This window comes from Emydura macquarii, unplaced genomic scaffold (assembly GCF_026122565.2).
Source record: "Emydura macquarii macquarii isolate MOO-44397 ecotype Brisbane River unplaced genomic scaffold, CSIRO-AGI_Emac_v2 contig_318, whole genome shotgun sequence".
Taxonomy (NCBI): domain Eukaryota; kingdom Metazoa; phylum Chordata; order Testudines; family Chelidae; genus Emydura; species Emydura macquarii.
The window spans coordinates 7,340,834-7,355,613 of NW_027130455.1; the positions used below are offsets into that span (position 1 = coordinate 7,340,834).

Sequence of the window (14,780 nt, forward strand, 5' to 3'; positions counted from 1 at the left end):
TCTTTAAATTATTTTTTGGTCTGCATAAGTATACTTTTGCACTTGACTTGTCAATGTTTATGCTCTATTCACATTCCTTCCCTCACTTCTCAGATGGGAAGGGCTGAGTGAAATTCCCACACTTGCACACACAATCACAGTGATTATATATACACAACAGGGTAAAACTGCATGTGCACACTCCTTCACTTCCCCCTGCAATTTCAGTCACAGAGGGTGTGCTCATGACAAAGCTCACTGGAGAGCTAGTGGCTGTAAGACTGACGGAAGACTAAATAACTACAGGAATTCACACTTCAGAAAGGCAAGATCTCTGCACGGCATTGTCAGAATTAACAGCTGTAAGCAGAATTAAACACCACATTAGCTAAAAATAGAAAGGGTTGTGAAAAACACCCTGAGGTGAGCGATTCCATTTAGAATGAAAGTGGTTGTGGCCACATTCTGTCCTGGGTTGTACACTGGGTGATTTAAAAAAAACAAGAGAAAGTAAGTCCAGTGGCTAGGGTGCTAGCCTGGGATTTGGGAGACCTGCTCTGTCCCACGCTGCCTGTGTGACATAGGACAATTCACCGAGTCTCTGCCTCAGTTGCCCATCTGTAAAACTGGGATAATAGAACATCCCTACCTTACAGGGGAGTTATGAGGATAAACACACAGAAGATGGTGAGGTGCTCAGATGTTAGGAAAATGAGGGGCATATATGTATCTAAGATAGGAATTCAACTCTGATTGCCTGTGCAATAAAAAAGGCTGCCCACTCCACCACCACCACATGTCCCATTTAATTATGATGTTGATTTCAATACATAGATACACGTATAAATGGAGTTATACTGAGTACATTCAGATTGCAATTTGGCCACCAGTTTGCAAAGAGCTTGCAGTTTTCTGGCTGCAGCACCTACTAAAAATATAACAGAGTGTACAACAGGTACCTGCAAAAACCCACCAGATCTCGCTTGCAACAGAATGCAAGTAAAGTTGTGCTCTGCCCCTCAGAAAGGACTTGTAAACAACACTGTATCCGCGACATCTGTCACATGATCCCTGCTAAACCTGGACTGCAAAGGGATTTTCATTACATCTGGAGAAAGAGAAATGCCTTCTGGATCTCAATACCAGTGCACTCGACTGATATTCTGACAACAAACTAATCTATTCCACAGGCCACCACTGCCCACAAAATATAAATAAAGATGGCCTAGTTTGTAAATTCTGTACCCCCTCTTTTTCTATTCTTAGATAAGCTTTATGTCGTATTTGTCACGTTTACCTCTCTGACCTAGACTAGTAGACACTCCAAGAATCCACACCAATTTGTATGATATGATCTCAAAGAGCTATATTTGTTCATAAGCTGTGAATTGATGTCAGTGATACCCTGAAGTTAAATCATTATTTCTGGTTATGTGTCAATAACAGTTACAAGTGACTACAGCCTTGTCTACACTGGCAATTTAGCCATCCGTTGCCCTGCCATCAGTATAGCTGCACTGGTACAGACCCTTTCTATAGAAAGGCAAAGGCACTATAAGCTGCAAATTGCATTGATGCAATCTACCCTTGATGAAACTGTTCCCAGAATAGGCAAGACTTGTGTGAAACTGGTATCTTCTTATTCAACAGACCTGCTTCTGTATTCAGCACATCTATAGGTCTAATGACATTTGTTAACACTGCAGAACCAACATGGCTATGGAAGAGTAGGCTAGACTGCCTGCTGCTTTGTGTATCAACAACAAAATTATCAGCTACATTACCACTGTAGCATCTTTATTACTGATGACGTTGCATGAGCCAGAAAGAACACAGCATGACTTTCAAACCCCAGGTGGAGTTAGCATGACTGGCAGTTGGGAACTCTAAGCCAAATCCTCAGCTGGTGTAAATCAGCATTTGCTCCATTGAAGTCAATGGAAATAGGCTGATTTACACCCTACTGGCCCCCTACTTTTAACTTGTAAACTGAGCAAACTTTATACAGAAACATGGAAGCCATGGAGAAGGAAAAGATATGAAAACCATACAACGTCACTTTGCAGAGTAACGACACCTTAAACACTCTTTTAACACATTGGAGTCTATGCTCACAGAACAATATGTATACATACTAGCAAGCACTCATTTGAAACTTCAAACACGGATGGCAAATCGTCTGAAAATGGTCTGTCGGCAGAAGTGCTCTCAAACTTGTAGAATCTATTAAGGCTTCAGTTCTTTGATTCTTTGAGTGGGGACCAATGCTGACTTGTCTCTCTTGAGAATGAGACCCAGATGATCGAGTCAGTGTAGTGTGAAATGTACATGAGAGACCACTTTTTCCCTGGACTTGCCTCTCAGTAATCAATCATTTAGGTTCGGGAGGATATGAATTCCCCTCTTCCTGAGGTATACTGCCACTACAACCATCCATTTGGTAAAAACCCGGGAAGCAGAGGACAGACCAAAGGGAGTGTGGAATACTGATAATGTCGGTGTGCCATGATAAACCAGAGAAACCGTCTGTGGCTCGGGAAAACTGTCAAATGAAAATAAGCATCCTAAACATCTAGAGCAGCAAACAAGTCATTCTGATTTAACGTGGGGAGAATAGCTGATAGGGTGTCCATCTGGAATCTCATGTATTTGATATATTTGTTGAGGTTGCAGCGATTGAGAATCAGTCTGATACCTCCTTTGGATTTGGGAACCAGAAAATACTGTGAATAAAGCCCTTGGTCCTGGTGTTGCAGAGGGAACTCCTCTACAGCTCCCAACGCTACTACAGACTGAACCTGCTTGAGAAGTAGTGTCTAGTGAGAGGGGTCCCTGAAGAGGGACAGGGTAGGAGGGTGGTGAGGAGGGATGGAAAAGAACTGAATGGCATAACCTGATCTGACAGTGTTTAGTACCCAGCTGTCAGTGGTAATTGAGCCTCAAACATCATGAAAACAAACCAGCCTGTCCCCAAACAAGGAGAATGGAGATAGAGAGACCACGACTGGATGGCTGCCTTGAACATACAAGTCAAAACAGATGTTGGTAGATGCTGTGGGAGGATGAATAAACTGGCCAAACCCATGACCTGATGGCCTCCACCTCTGGGATCTATGACCCTTTCTTGCTGCCTCAGGAGGAAGGTTTGCCCAATGAGAATTGCAAGCAGTACAGTTGATGCTGCCACCGACTGCCAAAAGTGCATCTCCGCACTGCCAAGAGAGCATAGGGTAGCCCTGTTTCATCAGCCTTTTCCTAAAAAAACACTCAACTTTTGAAAGGCAGGTCCTCAATAGTCTGCAGCACATCAGGTGCTATGCCTGAATTTCATAGCCAAGGTGCCCTTCTCATGTTTACCAGTGAGTCCATAACTCTGGCCAATGAACCCGCCACATCCAAAGCCAAAGAAAAGGATGTCTTTGCCACCAAATAGCCCTCAGCTACCAACAGTCGAGATTCTTCCCTGGAGGCTTCAGGTAATTGGTCTACACACTTAGACACAGCTGCCCAATTAATAAAATTGTACTTGGATAGTAATGGCTGCTGGTTCGCAATACACATTTGCCGGGAAGAGGAGGTATAGATTTATTTACCCATTAAATCTGTTCTCTTGAACTCCTGGTCTTTGGGTGCAGACTTACACCTGCCCTGCCAGGCCCTATCATTCACCACAGTCACAACCAGGAAATTAGAGAACAGGTGGGAATAAAAGCCCTCAAAACCCTGCATAGATACGAAATAGTGCTTCTCTGACTGCTTTGCTGCAGATGGCACTGAAGATGGAGTACTCCAAAGAACGTTTGAAGGCTCCAGGAGTGCATCATTAATAGGGAGGGCTATCCTCCCCTGGGCAGAAGGCTGGAAAGTATCCAGTAGTTTGTGAGTATTCTTCGGCAGGAACTCTGCCTGGATGCCCAAGGTAGCAGCCGAATGCTGCAAAAGGTCCTGGTAGGCCTTGAAGTCCTCAGACACTGAGAGAGAAGAGGAGACTGGTACCATCAAATCATCAGGGGATGATGACAAAGCGGCAATTCCACTAGGCATGGGTCCTGCCCTGAACTGTCAGACCTGGACGGAACAACTCTGGAGACCCCGAGATGGGAAGCTCAGCTGATGCCTGAACTTGCAGTGGAACAGCAGCCACAGCCACCAACGTATCCCAGGAGCTTGCTCTGGAACGGAGTGAAGAGTGACCTCTGAGACCGAGGAGCATCCCACAGAATCCAGGGAGGTCATTGGGGATACGGGTAGGGCACTGGTGGTCAGGAGTCTCCAGGCGAGGGGCCCCTGTCTTGGTACCAGCAGCTCCTCAATGCTGATCAGGTGACAGACAGCAGGAAAAGAACCCCAACCTGAATCCAAAGGAGCCCTTGGGAACAGTGGTGGAGCTAGCCCCAATGGCACAAAGAGCTGGTCCAACTCATCCACTGCCCAGTAGGAAAAAGGTATCAGTGCTGATGATGGAATTGGCCCAGCCGGCACCAGATACATCACAGTTACATCTGGTGCCAGGAGCGATGCTGGTACCAATGTCAGCAGCAGTGTCGACGCAGCGGACAGTGCTGAGGTGGAAGACAGGATCTGCTGCCAAGACAACGTCAGCACCAAGGAGTGAACTGGTGCTGAAGAGTTTCTCAGTACTGGGCCCAGCACTGGCCTCAACTCTGCAGTCTGTGGCAGGCAGACACCAGGCTGTGTGGCCAACGGACCCTGAAGTACTGTGACACAACCAGACATGCCACAACCCCAGCTAAGTCTTGGAGGAGTGGGAAGCCCAGAACCGATAGGTAGAGTAGATCTGCTATTGCCTGGCATACCATTAGTGTGTAAACAGCTGGTGCCAGCATCAGTGTCATCAGTACCAGACTCCACGGACACTCAAGAGCTGGAACCAGAGTCAATGGTACAGGCTTCCCCATGTCTCTATGTGGACTTGGGAGCAATTTGAAGGACCTGCTCCACACCGCGTGCCAGCAGTAGCACGGCACCAGTCGATACTCTTTTTAGACAAAGAAGAAGACCTCCACCAAACCTGGAGCAGTCCCCATTGGTCTTATGAGACCTTTTCCTTAGAGCACTCAAGGGAGGTGAACAGCTTCTCCGTCTCTTGGGAGAGATGTCAACCATGCAACACAGAGCAGTGTCATTCACCAAACCTGAGAGCAACTGTCGATTCAACTCAGGCTTCGGTGCTGAAACAGGCCTCAGGGCTTGATTGAGGAACTGCTGTTTCAAGCAAAGGTCTCTATCCACCTGAGCCTTTTTGTGAATGATTTACAAATCAAACACCACTCCTTGCCATGACCCTGGCACACACAGAACAAGCACTTAATGTAGGGATCACTAATAGGGATTGCCCATGCCCACAACAGGCAGCATTTGAACCCTGGAGAGGGCATCACCCAAGGCAACTAACTATACTAATTTCCTAACTAACACTACCCAGGGTACTGACTATATACAGAAAAAAACTCTCAGTAAGTGAGCAGGGATTGTGAGGTGAAAACCACACAGAGCTCCAACTCCAACTACAGGTGATGAGAAGGAACTGAGGGGGTCGGGGCGACACCACCTCATATAGCCAGGGGAGATGCTAGCTAACGCCATGAGGCGCGAGTGCTGACCTCCTAAAGGTACCACTGGGGAAAATTCTCCAGCTCCAGAGAGCTAGGACCACACACACTTAAGTGAAATATACAGCTGCATCTACTTGAAGAAGAACACTTCTGAAACCTCTAGAACTATTTAGTATTTATTAAGCACTGTACAAGAAAGAAAGAAAGTCAATACATTATAGACAGGTGGGCATGGACTGAGGCTCCTACCTCACAGATTCCACACACTGTGCAGTGCAGAGCGTTCTAGTGTTGCTAGCAAATAGCAGCAGATGGTAGAATTTCTGTTTCTTCATTTCTCCTTTTTTTTAAATGTAGGAAATTCCGTATTAAAAAACTATGCTAGAAGACAGCTACAGTTGCAAAGTGAATCATCCACTGATTAGATTAAGGTTGTCTATGCAATCTGAACTCCGCCCTCCTGCATATGTACATTTTTAGTATACATTATACAGTCAATGCTATACAATCAGATGCTATCATCCAAAGAAACCCTCAACACAGAAGAAAAAAAAAAAGGAAGACTAAGTCATATACAGGACATTGGGTTCAACTGGACCACATTTGACAAGGTGCCATACAACACCTAGGAGGTTTTCAACACCATGAGCTCCCACTGAAACTCCTTTGGTCCAGCTGGTTGGAAATTTTTCATCAGAATGGGTTTTTGACAACTCACTCTGGTTTTGTAGAAATTGAAACATTTTGGAAAATATGTTGGTTTCGACAAACATTTGTTTAGAAATAAAAGAAATAAAATATTTTGATAACAGCAAAATGTCCCATTTAGAAATTTTCAGAATGGAATGTTTCAATTTTCCATTTCAAAATGACATTTTGAAACAAAACCCATTGTTTTTTAGGTTAATTTTTTTTTTTTAAATTAAAAAGGTAAAAATCAGAAAAATGTTGATTTTATTTAGGGATGTAAAAATTAGTTTAATTAAAAACCCGTTTAAACGTTCTAAAAATAGAACGTTTAAACAGCTAAACACCTTGGGGGGGGGGGGGAAGCCATGCTGGGCTCGGCTCCTCACTGTCAAGTGAGAGCTTTCTAGCTGCAGCTTCCCACTGCCACGCCTGCGGAGCCGTAGCTGGGCAGCTCTCACTCACGGGGAGCTGAGCTGAGCTGAGCTACCCCCTTTCCCCATGCTGGGGTCCACGCCTCCCCCTGCTCGTAGGGAGCTGAGCCCAGCTGCGGCTACCCCCAGAACTGGGCTCCACGCCTCCCCACCGCTTGCAGAATCCCAGCTGCGGCTACGCCCCGCTCCCCACGCTAGGCTCTGTATCTCCCCCCGAGCAAGAGCTGCTCAGCTGCCACTTCCATCCCTCCCCCCAGTTTAAACGGTAATCAGCTGTTTAAACATTCACGTTTTTACATGCCTAATTTTATTGAAACAAAACTTTTTGATTGCCCCAAATCTTTTTTTTTTTCTCCCAGAATTTTGTTTTGTGGGAAATTTTTCATGTGTTTTTGTTCTGTTTTGGAACAGCACAGCACTCCACCAATATGGAAGCCTAAAACTGTGGGGAAATATATACCTGGGATGCCACAAGAAATTGTAGGGCTGCTGAGCCTCCAGTTCCCTCCTGCAAACTAGGGGCCAAATTCTGCTGTCATTCAGATTGGTGTCTATCCGGAGTCATTCTCATGAAGTCAGTGGAGGTTACTCTGGACCCATCCCAATTGAAAGAAGAATTTGGCTTCTCTGAGATGTGTGTATCTCATGGGACTGTCCCTGCGAGCAACATTTTACATTTTTAAAGTAAATATTTATTCAAAATGAGCTAATTTGTATGTACCATTCACTCCTGTTGCATGGTTCTGGTGCACAGAGAAACAACAGGCTACAGACCCCGGTCTGATAACTGAAATAGGTTACATAACGTATAAACTAAGTAAAACCAAACCACAAAGGCAACCAAAATGATGGCTAAGCTCCCTCCTCCACTCCAGTTCAAAACCATATCTTCAGAAGAGACGAATGCAGTACTCACTCTGAGAGGAATAAAAGCCCTCTGTTGCCTTATCTTCATGCTCATCAAATTCTCTGCTGGCTAGCTGCCTATTGGCAGTCTCCAGTCGGTCTGCACATAAACAGGAAATACTTTAAGTATAAATATATGTATATAAAACTGTAGGCCAACCAAGAAAATGCATGCCAGCAGCATGGTATAAATAGAAGCTCAAGGAGAGATATTAAAATGGAGGAGGCTGAGGTATATATCAAACAGTGAAGGATGAACTCTGGATTCCTTCAGAAGAGCAATCTTAGTTTCTGGTTGGTAGGAAGATGTTTATTGGTTGGCAGAGTTCAGCCTTCATACATTTGAAAGCCAGAACGAATATTAGATCATCGAGTTGGATAACACAGGCCACAGAGTTTCACCCAGTGATTCCTGTTTCAAACCCAGTGACTGGAGCTAGAGCAGTGTTTCTCAACTTTTTTGATACCAGGGACCAGCTTGCTGCCTTCCTAAACAGTATCAGGGAGATCTAGGGACTGGTGCCGGTCCACAGACTGGTCATTGAGAAACACTGAGCTAGAGCATCTCTTTGAAATGCATTCCTGGGTAATATGTTCCAGTGGTTAATTGCCCTCACTGTTAAAGAGTGCCCCTTATTTCCTGTTTGAATTTGTCCAGCTTCAGGAGGTGAAAGGCTGAAATTAACAGGACAGGAAATAGAAAGGACCTGAATGCCTGTGGTGCTGTGGATCACAGTACAAAGTACTCTAATGTGACTGCTTGTGGGATCCAGGTGAAGTTCAGTCACAGGCTGAGGGCCGGAACACGGCCCAGGCTTTCATCCCAATTGAGAACTACTTTTGAGGACGATGGGGCAATGAAGTGGTGCGAAAGCACGGTGCCAGCTCTCTGTACAAGGGTGAACCTCACCCTGTACGTGCCAGGGCACTCCTGCTGTGGCTGGTTGTGCTGTACACCACAAAGGGGATAGCCTCACACTCCTGACCAGCAGCTACTACCAGTGTAGCACCAGCGCTGCCCTGAACCGTGATTCCCCTTTTCACTGGCATCTGATACCCTCTTCCACCACCCTGTTCTACCTCCCCACCACCCCATTGTTCCACTGGCTCTAGCCCGAATTTGCCTCTTCCACTTCCCTTTCTCCATCTCTAAAACGGTGGCTGTGAAACTTACCAACATCCAGCTGTGCTGAGTAAAATCATGGCCCAATTATTAAAGGGCCTCCATCGGACGAGTGCAGACAGAGGAGTCTGTGCACGCTCAGTGGATAGTTAGGTGCACAATTATACAACGTTCGCATCCGTTTGCACTCACAAAAGGGTGTCTACAGATGTTGCCTATTCAAAGGGAAACCCTTCGAAAATTTGCCTTTTTACATGTTTGTAAAACATTTGAGGCCTATATTTTATATTATATATTACATTATATTATATGCCTGGCTTTTGAGCTCATTATAGAAAGCTTAGATTTACAGATGGGGTAGAATAACTTTTAGAGTTTTACTGCAGAATTTATCATTTTGGTCATGAGGTTAAATTGGTGTTTTAAGGATTAGAACAAAAATCCAGTGCTTAAAGTTGTCTCATGTATTTTGCTGGGGGACCTGTTTGTAACTTGGCAAACGAGAGCATTTTTATCCTTTACCAACAAATAGAACTTCATTTCTCAAGCCATTTCTCTAAAACACATGGGAACCAGTTTGTCTAAAGCCTGAGGCTGGAAATTAGGGGCTTGACAATTTTGGAATGATACAGCATGTCACTCAGGGTAAAAAACTGTGTAAAGAACTTAACGTACCACGGAGATCCCTGTTGAAATCATGAAGTCTCCTAATTTCTCCTTCAAGCTTGTTTCTCATAGCCTTGTCCAGAGATTCTCTCTTAGTGGTGGTCTTGACCAGGCCCTCATAGGCTTCTGAAATCCTCTGAATTTCTATTTCAAACTAAAAGGAGAGAGACCTCCCATTAAACCAGAGCAAAAATGTATGTCATTCTGACACTTGCTTGGAGCATTTCCAAGGGGGTTTTGTGTGTCAGGGAGATGCATGTTCCAATTTTCACACGAGCATATGATTCTATAATAAGAATTCTCATAGACAGATGACAAAGCTGAGACCTGTGCTTGTTTGAACATCCCTATTGCAAGGAGCAATCAACTTTCCACCCTCTCCAAAAAAACATTCTGCTACAATAGCACAGGCCAATGCTCAGCTAAATGCTTCCAAGCAAATTCAAAGTGGAGTATAGTGTAACATAATTATTTGATCCTCTTTCTTCGGCTACAGAGGCCTCCACTTGAAAGCTGTCCTCAGGGGGTGTGAAGGAAATATGCACATTAGAGTGGGCTGAATTTTTTCTTAGAAAGGGATTTGGGAGGCATGATTTATCACTTCCCCCATTAGGAATGAATTACAAATACAAAACTCAGCTTTGAACACCAGATCCCAATGTGAACGTCTTGGGCCACATTCTGATCTCTCATCAGTTTTACATTGTTGTAATCAACTCATTTCAGTGGAGTTACTCCTGATTTATACCAGCATAAGTGAGATCACAATCTGGCCCCTTATCTCTCTAACATGCTGTTTTCCAAACTCCAATAGGTCCCGGGAGAGCTCTAGATGGACTGCCATGTCCAGGGCCAGATTAATCCATCACTGGTTCCTGGCCTAGCTAAACATATACTTCTCCTGGCCTGTTGCCGAGGGTAGGCCCTGGATAGGTGAGGGGGCATGGGGTGGAGCCAAGCCCACCCCACACTCAGCCCACAGCACAAGCTCCTGCCCCACGGGACTGAATCCAAATCCCCACTCCAGGCATTGTAGCCTGAGGTCTTGGCTCACAGCACCACTCAGATTTGGCCCCGGGGGAAAAGGGGCTGCCACTGTGAGGTGAATGTAGTGTGGGCTTGCTCTCCAAACCCCACCTCCCCACGCCCAGAGCCTCCCCTCTGCACCAGACCAGGATTAGGGTTGCAGTGCAGGGGCAGAGGATACATATATGTAATGATTGATTGCAAAAAAAGACAAAATGCAGTTGGTGGGTCATCTCAGAAAAAAGATTGGGAACTTCTGCTTTAATGGACTGAACCAAAATCCAGGATTTGAACACTCTTGCATTTAGGCTGTAGAAATCTAGATCCCAATCCACATTTACACAAATTGCCGGAGCCTGAATGCACAAAAGGAATTTGGCGTTGTGACATTGAGCAGATTCACAAAGCCTGAGGTAGGCACCTAAGCTCCTATACAATAAATGGAGAGAGATAGGCACCTTAGACTGCAATAAACAAAAGCCAGCACACTAGGTGGGGAGTTGGCCTAACTAGCCAATGGGAGATGCCAGTGAGACAGGTTTTGCTAAGTCCCACCCTCTGTCTCAGAGGTAGATGCCTAAATCCAGGCTGCAGGGAGGCACCTAGCTCTGCTTGGGATTGTCAGCTGTAAATCCTCTCTTGGCGGTAGGCACCTATGCTGTTAGTATGGAGGATGAGTAGAATCCTGCACGGATACAGAAATTGTATCTGCATCCGATCCACGATCTGCAAAAACGATCCACAGATATTTGTGGATTTGCAGGGCTTTAAATATAAAATTTGGATCCACATCCATGGATTTGCAGGGCTCTAAGGATGAGAGTGTTAAGGTATTCACGTAGGATGTGGGAGACCCCTAGCTAAAGCCCATCTCCACCTGAGTGGGAGAAGGGATTTGAACAGGGATCTACCATCTGTTAAGGGAGTGCTCTAATCCTTGGGCTATGGGATATTCTGATGTGGGGCTCCCACAATCTCTCCAGTTGAAGCTGTTGCACTCTGGATTAAATATTTAGAGTAATTGGAGCAAAGGGGGACTGGATCCTGGGTCTCCCATTTCCCAAATGAGTGCTCTGTTCCTTCTCTCTCTCTCTCTCTTTTGTTATTTGTGCCAGAGAGAGCGCACAAGCATGAGAATGAGTCTATATCCTGATTGTTAGGGCACCCAGACACCTAGAAGGAGGCAGCATGTACTTGGTCAGAGGCAAAAACATAGATGCCTAGAGTATTTCTGCTGCTGAAACTTCAGTGCTCAGTGAGTTTAAGTGCCTAGAGGATTCAGCAGGAATTTAGTGCATCCCAGTGATCCCAATACTGGGGATTTAGGGGTCTAAACTAGGGTCTTAACTCCTTTTGCGCATTCAGGCCAAAACGGCAAGATCTGGTATTCAAGCCATTACAGAGATAGACTTAAGCTGCGTACTCAGATCCAAACCTAGGTCCAAGGGTGCTAGGAGGGGAGTCAAAGAAGGATTTGGTTTGCCATGTTGCTGAATTTCATCATAACCAGCTCCTGGAGTGCTGGGATTATGAGAGAATCTCAGTTTTATTTAAATATATATATAAGTAACAAGCTAAACAGATTGAGGTTCTCCAAGTCTTCCACAGAAAGGCAGGTTTTCCAGACCTCAAATCATTCCTGTGTCTCTTTTCTGAATGTTCTCTAATGACACAACATCCTTTTTCAAGTACACAACACCAGAACTGGACACAGCATTCCAGTATCCATTTCAGCAATGCCGTATACAGAGGTAATATTACCTCCCTGCTCCTTCTCAACATTTCCCTGGATTGTGTTACCCCTTTTAGATATCTCATCACCTTGGGACCTCACATTGCACTGGTTATCTCCATTTTACAGATTAGGCATCAAAAGACAAAGTGACTTACCCAAGGTCACACAGGAAGTCTGTGGCAGAGATAGAAAGAGAACCTACCTCTCCTGGTTCCCAGGGCTTGTGCTTTATCCTCATAACCATCCTCCTATGTTAGTCTTTCCTGCCTAAAAAGCCACCCACTACATAATGTTCCTGTCACTATAAAATTAATTTACTAACACAGCCAGGTAGTTTAACAGCTTATTAGTGCTGATCAATACTGTTAAGTCATACAAGTGAAGCCTCCTTCCATGCCCTTTATCTCTTTAGACATAATTTTTTTCCCAAAACACACTCTACCACGCAAGTCCCTCCACATGGTCCAACAGCTATGACCAGAGGCAGGCTTACTGCAGGATAAAAGGACAGCTTCCGTCAAAGCTGCTTTTGTTTAAAGTGAAAGAGGGGAACAAGGGGGACTTCAATAAATCATGGTCATGTTTCTCAGCAGCTCTGCAATTTCCTTTTCAAAAAACCCCCAATGCCTTCTGTCCCCAGATGGCTTCTGATGCGAACCCACTCAAACAACCTACATGCTGAGACGTTGGTTGAAACCATGCCAACCTTATCATTAAGTTTCAAAGAGGTAATGTCATAGTCCACCACCACCACCACAGCAAAGAAAGAAAGGAAAGCAATGAACGAGTGAGCTAAAAAAGAAATATAAAAAAGATAACAGCTCTTTTAGAAGTCAGAATGAGACAACGTTTCAAACAATGCCAGGCTTAATTGCCACCTTGTAACTCATTGCAAAATGTCTATTCAAACATGGTCTAGAATTTGACAGCACTTAGGGACAATCTGTTCACACACACTACCCACTGTGCTATACACATCAGGGACACGGTCTGCTTTTCATTCCCCAATATTTGTCTTCTGTTCTCTTCTGAATATCAGTGAAGGAAAGGCTGTCCCTCACATTGCAAACATCTTTTCCCTGCTCCCCCAGACTTCCTGTGTGAGCTTGGGAAAGCCACTTAGCTTCTCTGTGCCTCAGTTCCCCATCTGTAGAATGGGGATAATGATACTTCCCTACCTCACAGGGGTCTGGTGAGAATAAATACACTAAGGATTGTGTAGAGCTTTGTGATCTACTGATGAAAATCACTATAAGAGCTCCATATTATTAATTATTATTATTTTGCAGTGACACATTTTGCTTTAGAAAAAATTACGTACAGCCTTTTTCAATAATAGCGAGCAATTTCCAAGCCCAAAATGCATTATTTAACTAATCACAACCCTCAGTTGAAACAGATAAGCATTATTATTATTTTACAGGTCAGGAAACTAAGACACAGAGGTTAAGGCAAAAATTTACAGACTTGGGTGCCTAAAGCTAGGCACCCAAATTAATGGCTTTATTGTTGGAGATCCCGAACTCTCACAATTCCCACTAAAGTCCAACAGGAACCTCAGGAGCTTTGAAAGAAGAAAGAAAGGAGCTTCATTGTCTGTGCATCAGATCAAAGCAGGCAAGAAAATGGAGGCCTTTTAAATGACTTATCAATGAAGGAATACACTTGTTAAGGCCTTGATTCAGGGAACTGTCTATACTCAGGAAAGCACTTATGCACATGTTTAACTTTAAGCACATAATTAAGTTCCTCTGAAGTCAATGACACTTAAGCATGTGCTCTCCTGCCTTAGGGTCTAATACCACAAACTTCCAGAGCACCAAAAAGAGAAAGATAATGCAATTATAAACCAATGTAAAGTGGTAAGACTCTTAAATAAATACATTTTTTGTGCATCATACTCAAATATGTTTTATAAAAGAAAGCAGCCTTTGTAAAACCAACATCTGGAATCAAACCCTATTCAAAGAATATTTTTTGGCCAACAAGGCCACACAGATGGCACCATTAAAATCTTTAAACTCTCTATACACAAAATTCAGTATGGGGGTGGACTTCTGGCCTCAACTGTTTGAAAATCTGACCCATGAAGTTCAAAGTGGATATACAAAAGTGCTGTTGATTGTGCAGTCATGTAAATTCTTCACAGCATTTTGCTTTGCATGTAGGTAACGTTACTGTTGTATTTGCATTATTTCCTATACTTAGGGAATGTCTATAGTGCAAAAAAAGGTTCTTAATCTGTTTGCTAATCCACATTAGATAACTTGGGTTAAAACAGCAATGAAGACACAGCAAAGTGGCTTTTAATTTGGGATAGCAGCTTGAGTTAAAGCCTATAGGCGATCTTGGGGTTGAACTCAAGGTAGGCACATCACTGTTTATGCCCTAAGATGTACAGATTCCACTTTCGAAAAACAGACCCTAAGAAATCTAGCTCTGAAGTAGCAATCCACTATTAGCCTGGACAGGAGACAGACAGCAGAGCCCACTCTTTCGTAGTGGGGCTCATTTTTATGTACCGTCTTCTTTCTCGATTTTCTTTTTCTCCGTTTCCTTCTATTATTGCTTTACACAATTACCTAGACAAATATCTTTTCTACTGAAAAGAGCCTTACTCACCATGCAAATAGGCACAGTGAAAACAT

General features: G+C 44.2%; 1 protein-coding gene across 1 annotated transcript in view; it reads right to left on the reverse strand.

Annotated features, from left to right (window-relative positions):
• Nucleotides 1–14,780, reverse strand: part of AMOTL1 (angiomotin like 1) — a 109,016-nt gene that overhangs the window by 32,703 nt on the left and 61,533 nt on the right. The window contains exons 5-6 of the mRNA XM_067568086.1: nt 9,381–9,525; nt 7,593–7,682 (exon numbers count right to left, since the gene is read on the reverse strand). Of these exons, the coding sequence (XP_067424187.1) occupies nt 7,593–7,682; nt 9,381–9,525 (235 nt within the window). The remainder of the gene's footprint in view (nt 1–7,592; nt 7,683–9,380; nt 9,526–14,780) is intronic.